The following is a 22,067-nucleotide window of genomic DNA, read 5'->3' as shown; positions in this document are numbered from 1 at the left end:
AGGCTTAGGCTGGTATTTCCTGAGACTATAATATCTACATGTGAATTTCTTAGTATGGCCACCAGTAAACATTCTTTGGTTTTGCATTTGTTTGTGTAGTTTTCCGTCTCTTACCATGAAAAATATTGCCTTATCTTAGAGTTAAAGAAATATGACATTAAAAAATTGCACCCTACAGGGCTGGGTGTGGTGGCTCACGGCTGTAATCCCAGCACTTTGGGAGGCCGAGGTGGGCGGTTCACAAGGTCAGGAGATTGAGACCATCCTGGCTAACACGGTGAAACCCCGTCTCTACTAAAAATACAAAATAAAATAAAATAAATAAACAAATAAATAAATAAATAAAATTAGCCGGGCATGGTGGTGGGCTCCTGTAGTCCCAGCTACTCGGGAGGCCAAGGCAGGAGAATGGCGTGAACCCAGGAGATGGAGCTTGCAGTGAGCTGAGATCATGCCACTGCACTCCAGCCTGGGCAACAGAGCGAGACTCCGTCTCAAAACCAAACAAACAAACATAAATTGCACCCTAGATTTAATGAAAAACAAATGTTAAAATTATTCAATAGTGTTTTTAAATTAATTAAAAATAATTTAGGTATAACGGAACATAAAGAATATATCATAAGAACTCATGCAATGGCTGGTAAGCTTAAGAAATCAAACAAATTCAGATGAAGCCAATAGGGTAAGCCATTCCCAATTGCTTCCCTCTCTCTCACCCCTGAAGTAATCATTATTAACTTGATTATTATAATTACCTTGTTATTTTAATTATATATATGTGTATATCTATATGTATTACATGTATGTATTATACATACATGAATCTGGAAGCAAAGGCAAATTCTTAGCCCTTCTCACTATGTTAAATGATAAACCTGATACAAGACATCATCATTTCTTTCCTGAATAATTGCAACAAATATTTGGAGGTCTTTCTTCTTTGACCCTTTTTTCCCTTCAGAATATTCTCAAAAGAGTAGTTAGAATCATTCTTTTAAAACTTGAGCCAGACTGTTTAATTCCTCAGCTCAAAACCCTCCAACACTGTCCCACACCACGTTGTAAGTGAGAGTTCTTGAAGTGTTCAACAAGGCTTCTATTCTCTCCCTGACCTCATCACCTACCATTCTCTCCACTGCTCACTTCACCTGGGTCATACTTTTCCTGAAGGTGCTGGGCACACTTCTGCTGGTCAGCCGGGAACGTTATTTGTAGGATTCATACAGCTGTCTCCCTCATTTTCTTCAGCGATTACCCAAATGTCATCTTCTTGTGAAGCCTTTCCAGATAACATTATTTCCAACTTAGTTTTTTTTTTTTTAATTGCAGATGCCCACAATTGAATTGCCCGTATTCATCAATTCACAGCACACAGCCACCCAATTAACATCTGTCTCTGCAATAACCTGTATTTGTTTGGTACTTTATTTAGTTTATATTTTTCCCTTGCATCTTACTAACTTTATCATCCTCATTACGCTCCCAACCAAAGGCAACCAATCTTGAGTATTTAGTGTATTTCTTTTCAATCCAACTTCTATGTATTTGTTTACATGAATGTTTACAAAAAGATGTATCTGTGAGAATATCTAGTTTGGCTTTCTTTTTATTCTGAACTAAAATAATATCATGCTATGAATCTCATTATTTTTACTAATTTATTTCTCACTCAAATCTATGTTTTTGAAATCTATTGATTTTATTATATGTAGATCTAGATAATTTTTTTTCTGACAGTTGCATGGTATTCCATTACCTGCCTATAATATATTTTATGTATCTGTTCCTCTTGTTATGGAGAAAGAAATATATTGCCTCCAGACTTTTACAACCACAAAAAATGGAAAGCATTTCTTTCTTTCTTTCTTTCTTTTTTTTTTTTTTGACGGAATCTCACTCTGTCACCCAGGCTGGAGTGCAGTGGCACTATCTTAGCTCATTGCAAGCTCCGCCTCCCAGGTTCATGCCATTCTCCTGCCTCAGCCTCCCGAGTACCTGGGACTACAGGTGCCCGCCACCATGCCCGGCTAATTTTTTATATTTTCAGTAGAGATGGGGAAGCATTTCTTTACTAGTGCCTTTGTAAATGTGTACTTACCAAATAATTTAAGTTTCTTTGGTATTATTTTATATTTCATTTTTTCCTTTAGCATCACAAAACAATTATTCTTTATTATCCTAGGACAGTGGTCCTCAACCTTTTTGGCACTAGAGACTGGTTTTGTGGCAGACAGTTATCCCATGGATTGAGGGTTATAGGGGATGGGTTCAGGATGAAACTGTTTCATCTCAGATCATCAGGCATTAGATTCTCATAAGGAGCACGCAACCTAGATCCCTCACACACGCAGTTCACAATAGTATTCACATTCCTAAGAGAACCTAATACCACTGCTGATCTGGCTTAGTTCCTAACAGGCCACAGACCAATACAGGTCTGTGGTCATAGGGTTGGGGACCCCTGTACTGGAAGAAATAAAGCTTTCAAAGTTATAAGCTAAGAAATTATTCCATATATTTCTATAGCCCACTGTCTTCCAATCTCTCACTCATTTCAGCTCATAGTTTTGCAACAGAGATAGAGCTTAAAAAGATCATTACAATTACAGCGTCATTGGTGCAATGATGGAGGCACTGACAGGAGCAAGAGAAAACTTCCTTAACAGAGCCAGCTGGAGAGTGCCCACAGATAGGTTCTTGAAAAAGGTAAGCTGAGGGGTGGGTCTCAAAGGATGAACAGGTGTTTTCCAGGATCAAGCATTTTGGGAAGGGGTGATCACATTAAGCAAAGAGAACAGCAGGAGCAAATGTAACAAGAGAAACTGCAGAGCCTGTGTGGAAGACTCCACACAATTTTGATATAGCCAGATGTAAAGTGGGAGAAAGGACATGTCAGGAGATAAAGTGGAGAAGTAGAAAGAGGGGCTGGTTGTGTTAAAACCTAGCTAGAGTTATATGGTTGATAGGGTCCATAGAAACATTTTATGCTAGAGAGTGACAAAATCAGATTAGACAGGTGCTGTAAAAGAGATGTGAAGATGATGATAATTCATCTTCAAAAACTTCAAAGGTAGATTAGGAGATCAATGTGGACACTAGACATTTCTTTTGGTGAGATGTGATGGAAACCTAAACTTAGGCAGTAGTTAGAATGTAAAAAAGGAAAGAGATTTAAGAAATACTGAAGAGGTAAAATCTGCAAGTATTTGGCAATTGCCTAACTGTGGAAATGAGACAGTGATTAGAAGAATAATGTAACTGAAACCAAACCTGAGATATAAAATGCAGGAGGAGAAGAAATTTACAGGTTAAGAACCATAATATTTTCTTCTATCCTTTAGCAAAACAAACAAAACTAAAATCTGATATATTTTTCTATAACAATAAATTTGCATATTTAGAGTTTTAAGTCTTCTTAAAAGTTTATGTTTAAATCATTAACAAATTATTCTTAAACAATTATGTTTAAGTAACATAAAATTGTATATTTCCATAACATATCTCCATGTTATCATGTTTGCCATTATAACAATTCAACCTAGATTGATTCTAGATCATATTTTGCACAATGAATAATTAGTGACTCATTAATTAATAAAGACACAACTTTTTGTTTTGATACTTTAAGTTCTGAGGTGCATGTGCAGAACGTGCAGGTTTGTTATTGGTATACACGTGCCATGGTGGTTTGCTGCACCCATCAACCTGTCATCTACATTAGGTATTTCTCCTAATGCTATCCCTCCCCTAGCTCCCCATCCCCCAGCAGGCCCCAGCATGTGATGTTCCCCGCCCTGTGTCCATGTGTTCCATTGTTCATCTCCCACTTATGAGTGAGAGCATATGGTATTTGGTTTTCCGTTCTTGTGTTAGTTTGCTGAGAATCATGGTTTCCAGTTTCATCCATGTCCCGGTAAAGGACATGAACTCATCCTTTTTTATGGCTGCATAGTATTCCATGGTGTATATGTGCCACATTTTCTTTATCCAGTCTATCATTGATGGTCATTTGGGTTGGTTCCAAGTCTTTTCTATTGTGAACAGTGCCGCAGTAAACATATGTGTGCATGTATCTTTATAGTAGAATGATTTACAATCCTTTGGGTATATACCCAGTAATGGGATGGCTAGGTCAAATGGTGTTTCTAGTTCTAGATCCTTGAGGAATTGCCACACTGTCTTCCACAATGGTTGAACGAATTTACACTCTCACCAACAGTGTAAAAGCGTTCCTATTTCTCCACATGCTTTCCAGCATCTGTTGTTTCCTGACTTTTTAATGAGTTTTCCTGACTTTTTAATTGAGTTTTAAATAACTCAATAATTTCATCTCATTCTATTGTTTTAACCCGTGCCACAATTATTTCCAGGAGCATTTTAGTAGAATATTTTATTTAAAATATATTTAAATGCTTTATTAAGAAAACTATGAACAAGAAAATGATTAACTGTAATTTTTATAAAAGTTTAAAATATCACATGACATGCTAGACAAATCTCAATCTGAGACTGCTAATCCATGTTCCTAAAGTCACAAGAAAATGACATTCTGAAAGTGGATCATATTCAGAGCTCTAAAACACCCATAAACCAATGAGCAACAGCTCATATTAATTTTACTCAGATAAACTCGTGGCTGACTATAAAAAAACCTGCAAATTGACTGAGGAATAACACAGCAGTCTCAACATCAAACTAAATTGCAAAATTTGACCTACATTTTGACCCAGCCAAGTCATCATTAATTAAAAGGAAATGAGTTCAAACTATCAGACTACCAAAAGTAATAAACACTTGAAGAAAAAGCTGTCTTGAAAATAAATTGTTGAGAAATAGTTCCTGTTCATTTGGCCTCTTGCAGTAACTGAAATAATTATAAACTACCTTTTCCACTAATTAAAATAGAAGTCAAAGAGAGCATGCCTCTGCTTAGCTAAACATAGAACCATAGAATGTGAAATGGACTCAGGCACTTCAGCACTAAAAGATGGCTTCAACTAATAAGTGTATTTCTCTGATTTAATGTCACATTAATGAATGAAAGAAATATTTTTAAAAAACCAAAATAATAACTCAGTTAGCTGCCTTACTCTAGAAGATGTAGTATTTTGATCAGTTACATTTCTTCTGGTTCAAGAAATTCCTTAATGTTCTCAGCAAACTTTTTGAAATACGTATAGCAACATTTAAGTCTTCCCAAAAATAGAATTGTAATTTCCTGTGATGAGCCTGCTTTACAAACCTTATGGTAGCATTCTGAATTTCTGATCTCTTTGTATAATAGCATAGATGCATAAAATACAAAGTATTAAACTAATTCTTCTACTGTTTTCAGGATATGCCCTAAATGTTTTAATTAAAAATGTCAAATCCTTCTTCTAAGACTTGTCTGCCAGTGATTTTCTGCGCTTACTAAGAGTGCTCCACACACACTCACATACTAATCAGAATATGGAAGAATGTAATTGAATAAATTCTTTAAGTAACGTAAAATTGTGTATTTCCATAACACATCTCCATATTATCATGTTTGCCATTATAACAATTCAACCTAGACTGATTCTACATAATATTTCTGCAAAATAAATAGTGACTCATTAATTAACAAAGACAACTTTTAAAAGCAGGTTTTAAAATAACTCAATCATTCTATCTCATTCTGTTCTTTTAATATGTACCACAATTATTTTCAGGAGCATTTTAGTAGAATATTTTATTTAAAATATATTTAAATATTAAGAAAACTATGAACAAAAAATGATTAGTTATATAAAAGTTTAAAATATCTCCTGAAATGCTAGACAAATCTCAATCTGAGACTATTAATCCATGTTCCTAAAGTCAAAACCCTAAAGTCACAAGAAAATCACATTCTGAAAATACATAATATTCAGAGCTCTAAACACACATAAATCAATGAGCAACAGCTCATATTAATTTTACTCAGATAAGCTCGCACATAACTGTGAAAAATAGTTGAATCAATTACATTGATTCAATTCGATTCTTAAATCGAAGAAGGATCAATTAGAAGAACCTAACTGAATTAGATTCTTCCATATTTGAAACAACAGGTCAATGTCATTATCTATACAAAGCTAAGAAAGCCGGGCGCAGTGGCTCATGCCTGTAATCCTAGCACTTTGGGAGATGGAGGCAGGTGGATCACCTGAGTCAGGAGTTTGAGACCAGCCTGGGTAACATGGTGAAACCCCATCTCTACTAAAAATACAAAAATTAGCTGGGCGTGGTGGCAGGCACCTGTAATCCCAGCTACTCGGGAGGCTGAGGCAGGAGAATCACTTGAAACTGGAAGGCAGAGGTTGCAGTGAGCCAAGATTGCACCACTGCGCTCCAGCCTGGGCAATAGAGCAAGATTCTGTCTCAAAAAAAGAGAGCAAAATGCAAACATTCTACCTAATTCAAACTCCAAATTACTCTTTTAACTCATCTTTAAAGTACTGTATTGTCTTATAATGCATAGTCAATTTCTTTCTTAAAAATCCTGTGAAGGTTTGCTTTTCATCATGTTCCAACAGTTTCCCTGACTTTTAAAATCAGTTTTTACATTGACTTCTGCTGTTAACATTTTTTTTCTCTTAATCTTTCTAAATCATATTTGTGTTTAGTGATCATTTTACATGATGACCATTATCACATCATTTCATCTTTATGATGCTGGTGCCTGAAGCTGTTTGATTTGCATTTTGATTCTGAATCATTTTTAGAACAAAGAACCTCATTTGTCTTCCCAGATCACTCTCAGAGCTGTCTGTCCTGCATCTCATACCTCTGCCCCTGCTTGCATTCCAGTCCTTATCTGTTGAATTGCCTCCAAAGGAGTCCTCCAACTTCAGATATGATCCTCCCTAACCCATCCTTCACAGCCCCAAATCTGTGTAATTTTCCTTCTTAAAATCAATCTGTATCTTCCAACTGCCTATCTACAGTGTGGAGTCTAAGTTCCTCCTGACAGCTTCAGATATTTCATAATTTATCTGAACTGTGACTACTCTCAAATCCTATCTTCCACTACTCCCTCCAGCACAGAACTATGCTACAGTCAGGCAGAAGTGTCCACAAGTTCACCAATATCACATATTTTCTCATATTGCAAAGGCTTTGACAATGATGTTTCCCCATATTAGAACCCTTGCCAGCCTTCCTCCAGCTATGAATACATATTCCTTTTATTTCAAGAACTATTTTTAAAAAAATTCCTGCCAGGAAGCCTTTCCTTATCCGTCCTAAAGCAGAGTACCTTAATATTCAATATACATTCACATCTGTCAGAACTCTATGCCAATTGTTCATGAACATGTTTGTCTGTCCTACTAGACTGTTTTTTTTTTTTTTTGGTAGAGACACTGCATTAATAATCTTCTGTAGATACAGCTACACTTGTGAAAAGAGAAGCACAGTCAATGTAAATTCAGAGTTACTATACTTTTAAGTAAATTATGTAGTTTTTAATTGAAGTAATAATCTCTCTGAGTTCAGTTTTAGGGTGGTGAACTCCTTAAAACCTGTACAACAACATACAGGATTAACATGACTTTTCAAGGTGTCTTAGGTATGGCTGGCATATGAAAAGAATCTAATGTTTTAACAGACTCTCTCGATGTTTTTGTGTAAGCATTTATTTCAGTTTCGCAACTATGTTATTAAGGTTGGTTTAGCCTTTGGTTTCTCTGAGTTTTTATTACTTGATTCAAAAATATTTATCAAGTGGGCATTTTGTGCAAGTCCCTGAGCCAGACACAGGGAATAGCATAAATACAGTAATACCTTATTATAAAGTATTCTTGTGAGATTTGAGTCCACCAGATTTTCTAAAGGTCCTAGCCGAATGCTTGGCAAATAAATGAAAGTTGTGTTATTTTTGTTGTTATTGTTATTAAGGGGTATGTGTAGATTTTTTTTTGAAAAAGATGAATCATCATTTAGAATGAATATATATATATATAATCATTCAATATGACAATATCATAATACAATGTGTAAGATAAAGCCCTGCTACTGCTACTTAGCATTACATAACACCAACAACAGTTGTCTGGGCTCCATAGTGCAATGTAAATTAGAGAAATCACAATGGTGTGCTATTTCTTGGATAAGTGAGCATTCACGTTGGATGATAACAGACTAAAATTGCATCTGCTTAGTGCAGGACAAAACATGACTTGAGTAGATAGCAATTCTTTTTTCAAAGTAAAAGATTTAAACAGAATAATCCACCTCCACAGTTTTTAGTGGTAAAAAACAAATAATAAAATATATTGATTATTTTAGAGACTAGCAGTCAACATTTAATAAACCAGCAGTGCTGTACTTTCTCCAGAGTCTATTATCTCGTTTTCATACTACTTTCTTATCTGTAAAACTGGTTCCTTAAGGGAAAGTAATACTTGGTTGACCACGGGCTTCTTTTCTGAAATGTGCTTATCTTTTCTTTTTCCAGTTTTACTTACTTATAAAATATTTTCTTATACAGAAAATTATGTAAACTTCCAGCATTTTCTAGAAATATTAAATTTAAAAAATTTTTCATTAGAGAAAGTAATAAACTAAAAGGTGGGAAAGTGAATTATCTTCAATAAATTTTGTCATTTTTAAGACTTCTAGTTTTTTTCTTCCTGAACATTTATAAATTTATTTTTAAACTTTCAGTGAACTGGAAAAATAATCTAAAAGTTAAAATGTTTGAATTTCATAGACTTTTTTCCCCCCAGAGATTTTGTATTTTACATCATCAAAGTCAGGTTTTTTAAAAGTGAAAAAAACTTTCTCAATTCAACAATGGTGCTATCAGGAGGTGTTTAATGAGTGTGTCAGATAAAAAGAGTACTTAATTGTAATACCTACTACTGAACAGTTTTAAGAGAATGGATATTCATAATAATTTAGGGGAATGGTAGAAAATTATTTACTTCAAATAATACCATTTTTTCTTATTATTATGCAGTTTGATTCCTATTGCTTGTTTTTTATTGCTTCATATAACAAAAGGTTGAATAATTTTATGCCTTTTTTTTTTTTTTTTTTTCTGACAAGGTCATCCAGGCTGGAGTGCAGTGGCATGATCTCGGCTCACTGTGACCTCCGCCTCCTGAACCCAAGCGATCTTCCCTCCTCAGCATCCCAAGTAGCTAGGACCACAGGCATGTGCCACCACACCCAGCTAATTTTTGTATTATTTTGTTAGAGATGGGGTTTTGCCATGTTGCCTAGACTGGTCTTGAACTCCTGGACTCACACAATCTGCCCACTTCAGCCTCCCAAAGTGCTGGGATTACAGGCATGAGCCACCGCAGACCACCACAATTTTATGTTTTTGACTTCTTTCTTAAAAAAAAAAAATCTGAAATTTCACATATCTCAATCATTTATTTTACCGAACTCATAGTCAAATTGCTAAGAGAAACCCACTGCCAATTTTTTTTTTTAAATCTGTTTCTTGGATTCTTTACATTCATATTTCTTAAAATAATTTTGTATTGCCTTTATAATATATTGGCTTTTTAAATTTTGGTAGATGAAGATTTAGCTTTTCTCATTCCTGTCATATGTTACAATCTTGGTTAAACTAATATTTGCAATTTATATTAACTTGCCTCTTTAATATTCATTTTTGAGAAAATTTGGTTCTTATATGGCTTTACTTAATTTTATTTTTTTCCTTACGTTATTAATTGTTTTGTTTTACAATTTGCTCAGCTTTCCATGTATCTATCTCTAAATGTTCTCAACACTTCCAAGAGCACCTCTTTCAATACTGTTTTTCACTTGGCCAGACACATCATGACTTTTGTCAATTCTCTTCTCTCCTGCATGAGCACCCCATTCACTACCCATGTGCAGCCTAGAACTCTCCACATATTTTCGTTTTTGAAATTCATGTTGTGGTGGAGATGTCAAAGAGAAGGAAGATTCACATTCGATGCCAGCACTATCTATAATGATCCCTGGCTTTGACCTTCCTGCCTGAGTTTTTTTTAAGGTAGTATCTATGTGTGTGGCCGATGCTCAGGTGAAGATGCAAAGTAGTATCAGCTCTGGTTTTAAGTTCCAGTCAAGTCGATGGGCACTCTGCAGCAGCTGCCCCCATATGTTGAGAAAACAAAACCACAGGCTGGCTCTTCTGCTAGTGCTTGGTCACAGTGTATACCTGTTCACCTCCCTGGAGACAAACGCCATTCGAAATTGGGTTTTCAGGATCCTGGAAGTATTGAATGAATTTCGAAACTTCACTAGTTTCTGTGGAGGGCCAATATTTTTTTATTGGGCTACTAGAAATGTCCAAAACCCCAAAATACATTGGAATCAAATTCAGAATTTTAGTAACTGCTAATGAGCTCTTCATATTTGATATTTGATCTCCATATCTCTATATCTGATCGGATTTTCTCAGGTGTTCTTTATTTCTGCTGCATGGCTGTTGTCTTTAGATTCTCCTTTTCTCATCATGGAAGTCCTCTATTCTTTGTGTCTCTTGATTCACAAAGTATCGTGTGTGGGGTCAGGGTATGCTTGCATGTGGTTAATTCGCTATTTTGGTGGAGCATACCTTCAAGGAGCTTCCTGAGATAGGTAGCATGGAAAGTAAAAGTTTTGTTCTTAGCCTTCTCAAAAATCATTTCATTTTACCCTTACATTTGATGGATAGTTTGTGTATAGATTTTTAGTTTACAATCCCTTCCATTTGAAATTTCAAAGGCATTAATTATTATCCTTTTCCTTTTAAGCCTCTATTATTGCTGCTGAAATATTGTTTGAATTCTTATCTTTTCTTCTTTCTGGTTAATGTACATTAATTAATTACCTGGAGAAATATTTAGCATCTGCTCTACGTTTCTTGTTTTCTGAATTATTATGATGCTGTCTCATGCTGCAAGTCTCTTTATTTCTTGTCTTTCTAATGTGGAGATTTATTTTCTTCAGTTTAAAGAAATGTGTGGTAGTTTGAATAATGTTTCTTTTCATCTCTCTCTTTTCTGTGGAATTACTGCTAGTTAGAATTTGAGCCTGATAGGTTAATCACTTAATTGTTTTTAACATTTATAAGTTTTTGTTATTGTTTTTATTGCTAATTTATCTTCAGTGAAAAGCCATTGTCACTGACATGCCAGTTCATAATTTATTTATTTTTTTTTGAGATAGTCTTGCTTTGTCACCCAGGCTAGAATGCAGTGGCACGACCCCAGCTCTCCACACCCTCTGTCTCCTGGGCTCAAGCAATCCCCCTATCTCAACCTCCCTAGCAGCTGGAACCACAGGCATGCACTACCACGCCCAGCTAATTTTTGTATTTTTTTGTAGAGACAGGGTTTACACCAAGTTGTCCAGGTTGGTCTTGAACTCCTGACTGAAGCAATCTGTTCTCCTTGGTCTCACAAAGTACTGGGACTAGAGACATGAGCCACTGTGCCTGGCTCTCCAGTTTATAATTTTTGACCATGTTTGTTCTTGTTTGTCCTTTTTTGAGCAAAATGTGGGAGATCTTTATTTAGTATAGTGATCATTTAGTGATCATACAACTTACAATATTTTAGTCTTATTTATCATTTGTTCATTGCTTTTATTTTTGGTTTCTTTTACTATATAAGTGTTATTATTATTTGTAAACAAAAATGTCTATTATTTCTTTGATGGCTTATGACTTCTTATCTTGCTTAGGAAATTGCCCCTCATATTCCACTAAGCCTGTTCAAATCTTATTTGGATTTCCTTCAAACATTTTTATTATTTCATTTTTAAATTTCATCGCCTTAATTAACCTTAAAATTACTTGGTATATGGTAATGACTAGAAGTCTAATTTTCTTTTCTTACTGAAGAAAATTATGGCAGAACTATTTGATAAACAAACCAGCTTTTCAATGGAATGAAATATCTGTTCCATTGGAATTTATAATAATCGTTTACTTTAAAACCATATATGGACTGGTTAAGTTATCCATTTGTCCATTTATCTGTTTGTCTATTTTGTGTTAATTTATGTTGTTTTGAATACAGAAATTTTCAATATCTGATAAAAAAAGATTTTTAATTTTGGCAAGCTACATAGCATCTGTAATGTAAATGGTGTTATTAGCTGGCTGGCTATAATCATTAAGTGTTGGATGTTTTCCTTTACAAACCACTTAAGATAGCCTTATAAATTTAAAATATTTTTTCATAAAATAGCTGTGTAACAATCAATATCAAAATAAAAATGTTGGTAAGTACAATGGTAAGAGTCAGGTGATGTTAGATTAGCTACCTGTAGATTCTAACTCTAATAAGTTGGCTATAAAACTCTGCTTGAATGGCTTTACTGCTCTAGGTCTCTGTTTCCTTGACGGTATAAGGCGGAAATTGTTATTTCAATTATTCCATATCTATTATCTCCTACTGTCTTGTGACAAATGAACCAGCCAATGTGAAGGTATTTAGAACAAAATAAACATTATATATTTGTGATATTTATACATCTTTTGTTAATTTTCGACATCTATACTAAGAAAATATTCTTGGCTTATATTTATTCAGTGTTATTTGCTAAGTTTTAGTATTCTTATCTTGATTCAAAAGCCTCTCCCTCATAAGTAAATCAGAGCAACAACTCCCAGTGCAACATTTCAGGGACTTGTAGGTAAAGAAGACATTTAAAAAATTACTGAAAACTACTATTTCAGATATTAATCTCTGAAAGTCTAAAATATTCTGGGCTTTCATCAAGCAATTGACAATGCTTTGATGTGTGCTAAGACTAAGAAATACCCAAGATCACTTCCAGAAATTTAATTCATTTAACTTTTCAGTGGTTGATCAATACCCTCCAGAGATGAATCTGACTTAGATTTAAGACACAAATTTTTTTTAAAAAATTCAATAATAGGGTATTTTGCAGTAAATGTCATTAATTTTAAATTCTCAGTGAATAATCCAGGACTAGAAATAAGTGACACTGGATTTTAGATTCTTGTAATTTAGGAAAATGTGATAAGGTGATAAGGGTCCAGGGAAATCACCCCCAAATAGGAGGAGGCTTTCCCCTTGCACCCTTTGCTCTAGCTTCACTGAATAACTTCTCTCCTATATACCCCCTATCTTTTCTTCCATCTGTGTTGTTCCTCATGGTGTTCTTCAGTCTGAACTTGGCCTCATTCATTGCCACATGTCTAGACCTTGTTCAACTTTCAAAGCAGTCACTACTTGTAACCTCTTTCACAAAACCATGCTCCCCACCATCACTTCTACAGATGCTGCCACGCTTTTCAATGCTGAAATTCCAAAGCACATAATTTTCCCTCTGGTTTATACATTTTTATTGTAATTATTCTTTGCATCATGGTTATTAAAGCCCCTTCTCTGAATGGATACTGGCTATACACACCTGGTTCAGCAAGCATGCTTCCTGGCTGCTGATGAAATAGAACCAATCATACTAGATGGACAGTATGCTCCCTCAGATCAGCATATGTATTGAATTGATCTCTGTAGGATCCAAAGTTTTAATATGGTGTTTTGCATATAATAGATACACTCCTATATAGCACTAATCAACTTTGGAAATATAAGAAAGGTAGCATAAGTATTGGGAAAAATAAGACAGCAAGGTCCCGTATTTGTGGAGTGAATATTATTGGATGCCATAATAATAGCTGTTATTATACTCTAATTGAGGATCTTCCATAATGGTTTCATATTTTCTCTTTGAGAGTAGAGCCTAGCAAATTTCTAGAATGTTTGAGGTTTATTTGTTCTGGAAACTGAATTTCCATTCTTACTGAAACTAAATTGAATTTTATAAAGATACTTAAGAAAACAAATGATTTATTAGGGTTATTTGTTCTTGAAAGGTATACAGCCAAGAAAATTAAACTTCATGGAAAGTTGTGATTGTAATACTTTTTAAAGATGATGAACACCTGGTTTAGGAGACTTAATGGATCAAGGCAGCTACTACATGGATGTTCACTGGCAAAAAATAACAGTATTAAATACATCCATCTTAACTAATAGAAGGGTCAACTAGCTTAAAGGATGTAATTAGATGTTTTTAGTGTAAATTGGGAAAACATTCATCTGTACAATTTGAAAGTCTAATTGGTTTGATTTGAATCTTAAAGAAAAGTGGTCTTGTATAGCTTTCATTGTCAACAGGTGCACAACATTTTATCAATCCTGAATAATAATCATTTCTTTGGATGGGACCAAAATGACTCTGTCTCACATATACTCCTAATTTAATAATAGCTACAACTTAAAGGATGTTAACTGTATGCCAAACATAACACTTATTTTCACTTTACATATGCTCTCAATTGTGGAAATTCAATGACTGATTAGTGGAGATAGTTACTGTTTTATACTACAACTTAAGTCAGAATCCCAGAACCCTTCATAGAGCTCACATTCTGACCCATTGAACTAATCTCATGCTGGGATTAAAATTCATAAACAACTTCTATGAACAAGGAAAAACATTGTTAGAGAAAATGACTAAGTGGAAAGTTACTGTTTTTAAATTAGAAGCAGAATAAATGGACTTGCTTAATAAGAAGAACAAGGACATGGCTATTTAACATTAAAAAACAGTAACATTCTCAACAGAAATTGCAACCCCATAAAACATTACTTTTTACATTCTGAACCCTATAAAGCAAAAACAAGAATAAAAATTGTATGTGAACAAACTGTCTAAAAGCGATTACTTAAAATCTATGATATCCTCTGAATTAAAGTATGCTGTCCTAAAGCAAATCTTTGTAGATGAGTATTTCTTAGAGTGGACTAAGTTGTTCATAAAGCAAAGTGCTTAAATGAATAATATAAGTACTCAAGATGAAGTAGAACATTTCAAGGATCTATAATTTCAAGAAAACTGTGCTTATCTACAGAGTCATAGTTTTTCTAATGTCCTGGTGAAGGATTGAACGGAGGGAAAATACAATAAAAAACTATATATTTTGTCTAAAAAAATTGAATTGACTCTTGTTTGTTTTTGTTCTCCCACTAAATTGGCTGTTTATGTTCACTGACAACAAAAGGAAGTAAAGACAATTCTTTGGATCACTCAAAACAAACACAGATTATACATATATCTCAAGTACAGCACAAAGTTGATTCCGTATTTCTATGTGGGCAAAACAAAATCTTGCACTTTAAATTGATGTGTCCTCCTATCTGCATAGAGCAAATACATTCTTAATCATTTTCTCCTCACTCTGTTTATATATTCTTTCTAATTTAAAATTGCCTCTGAGAGTCTAATATTATTGCAGTTTTCTTCTCCATATTATTAACTCTTTTTTATATTTCTCTTACAGTGATTCATGCCAAATTCATATGGTTATGTAGATTATAAATTTGATTATTGTCAAATGTTAACAGTAACTCAGTCAAAAACAACTTGTCCAAAAAGTTGCTACCAAAAGGGCACTTGACTATAAATAACTCACATTATATTACATATTCCATCTTGTTCCTGTCCTCAACCCCCGCCCCTCTGCTCAATGACTAATCTGAGATCAACTGTTGATCAGGGTCAGTTCATTAAAGGGGAAACATATTGACTCATAAGTTTAAATAAAAATAAAGTAGCCTCTGATTGGCTCCTTCTTGGAAAACAAGCATGTTTTGTGTGGGACTGATATGAAAGAAGAAAGCAGTATTAGGATGAACAATTTCTGTTCATTGACAGCTGTTAACATTTATACTAAAACAATTTTATTTATAAACTTTAGGATTAAAGAAAGGTAAAATTAAGCAGCTAAAAGTATGCATGAATTGCTTCTCTATATATGTAAATTCTAGAGTAACATGAAAATCAATAGCTACTAATTGTATAGACATTCTCTGAGCAACTCTGCGGGCAAGGCTGTCTGCTAAGTGCTGGGATAACAAGAGGAGTAAGTGCTTTCTCTGGTCTGAGAGTTGTTCAGCCTTATGTAGGAGATAAAAATAGAAATAGGTGATTTAAATCAAAGAACAATGATAAAATATGCAAATTCTGTCAACTGTGTGTGTTAAGAGCATAGAAGGAAAAGAAGGCAAATGGGGAAGAGAGTGAATTAAGTGCAGGGCATACGTAGTTTGATGCATCCATGTAAAATATTGTGCCGGCCCTATACTTATGTGCTTTCGGATGCATTCTTCGGTCTTTTCCTTGCTTTCTTCTCAGAGTAGCTGCCCTGTACAGTTTCGTAGACCTCTCTGTCAACTGGCTTCCAATTGGATTTGATCAGGCACTGGCAGAGATGGGAGACTGGGAGGAAGAGAGAACCAGGATATTTCTCCCCATCCTTGTCTGTCTCAGGATATATTTCTGGCACTGACTGAATTTCTTTCATGTTTCTTACTCCCAGAAAGCAGGCGTGTCCTGGTTTTGGCTCTCACTGTCTTCTAGCTTACTGGAACAATAGCTATTTTTCTGCTGCTTCACTATACCCCACTTAGTTTCTCAGCTTCTTTCACGAGTATATAATCAATTGCTAGTGATTTGTTTCCTCTATTTCAAATATTCAGAGCCATGTATAGTTTCCCGGTTGGACACAAATGCCTGACATACTGAGTCTAAATTTCAGGAGTTTGGGCTGCAGGTTTGGGACTAATCAACTTATAAGAGAGAGTTCATGAGTGTGTACAGAGATAGGGTAGGTAAAAAGATTGGTAGATTGAGGGTGGAACCCTGAGGTATTTGCAAGAGATAAAGGAAGCATAGCTTTTGAAGGAGTCCAAAGATTAATTTACAATTTGAGTAGAACAAGAAAAATGTGGCATTCACTTAAGCCGCTGAGAAAACCTAGGTATCACTTAGACCCAGCATTTGTCAGATGAGATTTCTGAAGATAGAGAAATGAGGTCACATATCTATTAAAGGCCAGAATTGAAAACCTGTTTTCAATTCTATTTCCCTAGGTAGTGTTCTTGTGATAACACACCCATAATCATGCTAATAGTGTGACATTTGGTGTCATTTTCACTTGTTCTGACCTTGTTCTATGTGTGCACTTCAGTTTCCTTTTATATAACGCCAATATATGTTATTAGTTACCTCATAAGTAATTGTAAGAATCAAATGAGACAGTGCATGAAAAGTACTTAGAATAAACTACTTAGAATAGTTAAATGTATTGAGAGAGGTTGGAATGACACATGAAGGACAATAGGGCTACTAGATTCATTTTATTTATTTTTTTATTTTTTCAGATGAAGTCTCCCTCTGTCACCCAGGCTGGAGTGCAGTGATGAGATCTGGGCTCATTGCAAACTCTGCCCCCTAGGTTCAAGCAATTCTCCTACCTCAGCCTCCTGAGTAGCTGGGATTACAGGTGAGCACCACCACACCTGGCTAATTTTTGTATTTTTAGTAGGGACGGGATTTCGCCATGTTGGTCTCAAACTCCTGACCTCATGATCTGTCCACCTCGGCTTCCCAAAGTGCTGGGATTTCAGGAGTGAGTCACCACACCTAGCCAGGGATACTAGATTTTATCACACTATTATGAAAGGTAAGCTAGTCATCATGAAGCTTATAGATACTCTTTTTATATGTTTGCTGAAGTTAAGGTGTTTTCACATTTGGTAATAACTTACCATTTGTTTAATAAAATGAAATTTGAAATTAAATTTGGTTTTTCTTTAGAAGTTAGTTTAGCAGTGAATTTTTCTGTAAAATGATTTTTACACTATTAATTTCTTCTCAGCTTCATATATTTAAGAATTTCCATGGACTTAAATGAGGTTCCATGATTGATTTTCTATTTGCATGATATTTTAAACAAAATATATATTTTTAAGTTCAAGATTTCCCTCCCACCCTCGGAAAGTCTTCTGAGTCTTTTTTGTGTCATCCTTCTCATTCTTCTTTCTCTTTTAATTTTTTAGTACCCCAAGTTCCTTCAATGTTAGATACAAATGAGAAAACTGGGAAATCGTAAAGAAAGTCATTCTCATTTAATAGATAATGATGTCTTACTACCTATTGCTTTTGCCATTAGTATGTAACATTTAAATTCATGTTAAAAGAAAAATAACTCAAACATTTATACTGTAGAATGTAGATTAGGCCAAAATCTAATATTGTAAATTTTTACATACCTTCAGTGTCTGCTAGTCCTACTCCTACCCCTGGCTGTTTTACAGGCTCTTGTCCATTCTGTCCCATCTTCCCTCTGTTTAGGAATAAAATAAAATGATATATTCAGTTATGATCTCATGAATGCAAAGGAGGCTAAATTTGCATAAATTAAATAACATTGAAAGTAATGGCAAAAACTGCAATTACTTTTGCACCAACCAAATATTTTCGGGCTTGTAATAATTATTTGAATGGCACATACATACACAGTTAATTGCTCTATGTCATGATTTTAAAATGTGAACTTGTTTATTATTCCTATTCAAGCCAAATATATACCTCAACATTCAGTAATTTTTATTTGTAGACTCATTTATCAAAAAATAAGACCATCATGACATTTCCAAACTTTGTTTTAGAATTTTTTATTTATTTCTAACTCAAAAATGAGAAGGGGCTTTATATTTTTATAAATTGTACTGATGAGTTATTCTAGCTTTTTTTTGGTGAAAAGAGCAATATTGAAATAAATACTATATAAAAATGATATTTTAATAGAATATTTCTTATTTCATGTGTTTTTTTTTCCCCAACTCCTTCCTGTGTTTTCTGCTATGTTGAGCAAACTGGCTTTTGTAGTCAGGCTGCTTGGTCTCTGCTTCTGGCTTTGCTATTTCTTGCTGTGTGTAATGTAAGGCAAAGTACCTGGTCAAGACTGTTTCTCCTTTTGTGATATAAAGATAATAATATTAGCTACATTTTGATTGTGAAAAAAATCACATGAAAAATGCATAAAAAGGTTTAAAGAGTGCCTGAAAAATCATAAGCATTCAATAAATATAGCATATTAATAGGTAGGCATGCTCATAGCAGCCTTAGAAGTCAGCTAAAATCTGCTAATCACTTTTACTTTTCAGCTTCAAACTTTTTGGAAAGTCAACTAGATGAAGAATTCATGATACTTTGAGGATTGTAAGCTTAGAATGTTAATAATTTAACAGCTAAAGGACTGTAGGCCACTGCTTATTTCTCTGGCTACAGAAAAAGCTACATGGCACATGAAAAAGTTTGGAATTTGCCTTTATAAAACTTAAGTGTTATAGAAAGATGCTTGAACAAAAGAGCACTTTGTAAGCAACGCTTCTAGCATAGCAGGATTTACTAACAATTAATTACAACTTTCATAGGAAGTGTTTGGTTTGCTGGACCTGCTGAAAATGTAACCATATTTATTTCTTAAGAATCCAATCATATCTTACTTGAAAACTGCTCTAAAGATCCTCTTATTCTACTTCAGAGAAGGTGCTGAAATGTGTCTGCACATAATAAAAGAGGAACACATGTAAATTCAGAAATTATTTTATCTCAAAAACCATTACATTGTTCCATTATAATAATTCTAGGTTAAAGGTTTAAGTACAAATTTTTATTAAGTGTGTATGTGAGGGACCAAGTTCATGCAAATTAAGCAATTTCCAACATTTCTGTTTTGCCATAAGTATGTTAAACCATGGTCTGCATGGTCAACATCTGCATACATATTTAAGCAACGCACAAAACTTTAGCGTATGTAATTGCTTCATCAAGATTCAAGACAATTAGTTAAGAAAAGAAAACAAAAAAGAACTCTGCTCTATCTGTTAGCATTAGAGAGGAAAAAAAAGTTTAATAGCAGTAATCTTACTTTTATCAGTACATTACTCTGGTAGAGTGAGCCAAAACTTACCTTGTTACTGAACCAATTCTATTGAAAGTGAGGGTCTTTTTAGTATTGGTAATCTAGTAGATAATACTAAAAAATTAATATTCTTATACTATCCCAGACTTTTAAAAAGTAGTTACTATAAGTTTTAGTAATTGTAGCACAACTACATTTTGATAATTTTTGGGGTTGTTCTTGATTCTTAGACTTTATATGTTAAGGGTGATACCCAGCCAGTCTTTGCTTTCGATTAAAACTGATTTTAACATAGGTACTTAGTCAATATGTGTAGTAAGTACATTTTGAAGATTATACAAAAAACTTTCGCAGGATTGTGAAGCTAAGTTAAGTGCAAAGGAAATGTAACTGCGGGTCATGTGAAGGATGTGGTTTCTCTGAATTCCCAATGACTACACTTTAGCTCAGAACATTGTTGCTATACATTTTATAATTTATATTTTTAAACAATCACTAGATATTTATTAAAAACTTTTACTAGCCCAAGCAATAATTTTATTAGATACAATGGGGGATAAAAAAGAACTGCCACATACTACTTCCTACACATATCCTATAGTGGTTTTCAAAAGTAAATATTTGTTGTGCTCATATGGCAAAGCAAGAGTCTCCTAGACAGTTGTGCGAAGCTTTGATTTACAAGAGAAACAGAAAGTGGGAAAAACCAAAATTAGAATGTGGTGCATGTATATATAAAATACATAATCTACTTATTCTACAGACATTCAGATATTGACAAAATAACGTATTTACTCTTTGGAAGTTATAACTTTATCATCAGTGTTAAATTATATATTTTGAAAGGTGCAGAAAAATTGGAAGGATAGCAAATTATGTGTGGTTTAAAACCTTTCTAAATTCACATGGCATTTACAGCTTAGGGAGAAATGTAATGAATCTGTAGAAATTATTTTCTGTCAAATTGGATCATCAGAAGTCAAAGACCAATGGGATTAGATTCCTTTTAGGAAGAATTTCCAATAAAATAGAACTGATTAAGTACAAATAACTCTATTGAATCCATAGATGAAATTTCATAAAAGAAAAGAAAGCTAAGATGGGCAGGTGATACAACAATAATTTGCTTAATTTAAATTGAAAAAAAATGTAGTTAAAAACAACAAAATGAACTCATTTTCACTGTAAAAATCCATTTTCCCTAATGCTTTGCAACTGAACCATTATCAAAATATTACAATTGTTGTGGACATCAAAAGGAAAGATTTATGAAAACGCTTATTTTAAAACAAAGAGAAATAGAAAATCCACCTGCTGAAAAGTCTTCACTTAGCATTGGAGAAAATGGAAAAGACCCTTCGACAACCCAGCTCAGGGTTGGCAAGCTCTGCAAAGTGCCAGTTAGTAAATATTTTAGATGGGCTGTGTTCTAACGACTTAATTCTGCCCTGTGGCACAAAAGCAGCATCAGGCAATACAGAGCTAATAGGAGTGGTTGTGTTCCAATACAACTTAGTTTATATTCACTGAAATTTAAATTTCCTATAATTTTCACGTGTCACAAAGTATCACATTTCTTTTGTTTTTTCCTACACATTCAAAAATGGAAACACCATTTTTAGCTCACCGGCCTTAGAAAACCAGGTGGTAGACTGAAATTTGCCCTGGCCTAAATCCTGGGACCTGGGTGGCCCAGTGGTATTTTCAAAATCCAGAAGACTAGTTAATAGGGAGGAGAAGGAAAGGTCAGGAAGTTTGGATTTTGTTATTGGAATAGACATAATCTACATATTTATCTTAAATGCTACCAATATGATCAAAGTGATTCTAACACATTAAGTCTGCTAAAGTTTTGCATTTGATTTGCAAAATGACTTTTTTTTTTGAGGTTTAATATTATGAATGATTCTTATTCCAAGAGTACCTAGTCAGGGACCTATGCACTACTCGGTACTTGTTCTAGAAAGTATGGAAACACTTCAATGCCTTCAATCTTAATTGTAGAAGGATTTATAGTTGAAAAGTCTCTATAATTATTCAGTATGTCCTCTATTTCAAATATGATATATGGATTCTTTGAATATGTTTAAATCTCTCCTGATTCAAGGTAAATTAATATATGTTTGTCTCAAATACCAGTAATGTTTGTATTTGATCATTATGTGATTAAAACATTTTTGTACTCCTGCTGGACTTTATTCTGGCATGGCTAAGTGATTAGCAGTTTTTACATCAAATAGAGATTGTATTGATTAAGTAGTTCTGGTAGTGACTAACATTTATCCTTAGAATTAACTGAATTATCCAATCTTTCTTGAAT

The 22,067-nt window shown here is 34.1% G+C and overlaps 1 protein-coding gene across 1 annotated transcript in view; it reads right to left on the bottom strand.

Annotated features, from left to right (window-relative positions):
* Positions 1–22,067, bottom strand: part of PCLO (piccolo presynaptic cytomatrix protein) — a 409,431-nt gene that overhangs the window by 32,368 nt on the left and 354,996 nt on the right. Inside the window, exon 22 of the mRNA XM_025379373.1 lies at positions 18,090–18,163. Within this exon, the coding sequence (XP_025235158.1) occupies positions 18,090–18,163 (74 nt within the window). The remainder of the gene's footprint in view (positions 1–18,089; positions 18,164–22,067) is intronic.

The sequence above is a fragment of the Theropithecus gelada genome, chromosome 3 (assembly GCF_003255815.1).
Source record: "Theropithecus gelada isolate Dixy chromosome 3, Tgel_1.0, whole genome shotgun sequence".
Taxonomy (NCBI): Eukaryota; Metazoa; Chordata; class Mammalia; order Primates; family Cercopithecidae; genus Theropithecus; species Theropithecus gelada.
This window is presented reverse-complemented; position numbering and strand designations above follow the sequence as displayed.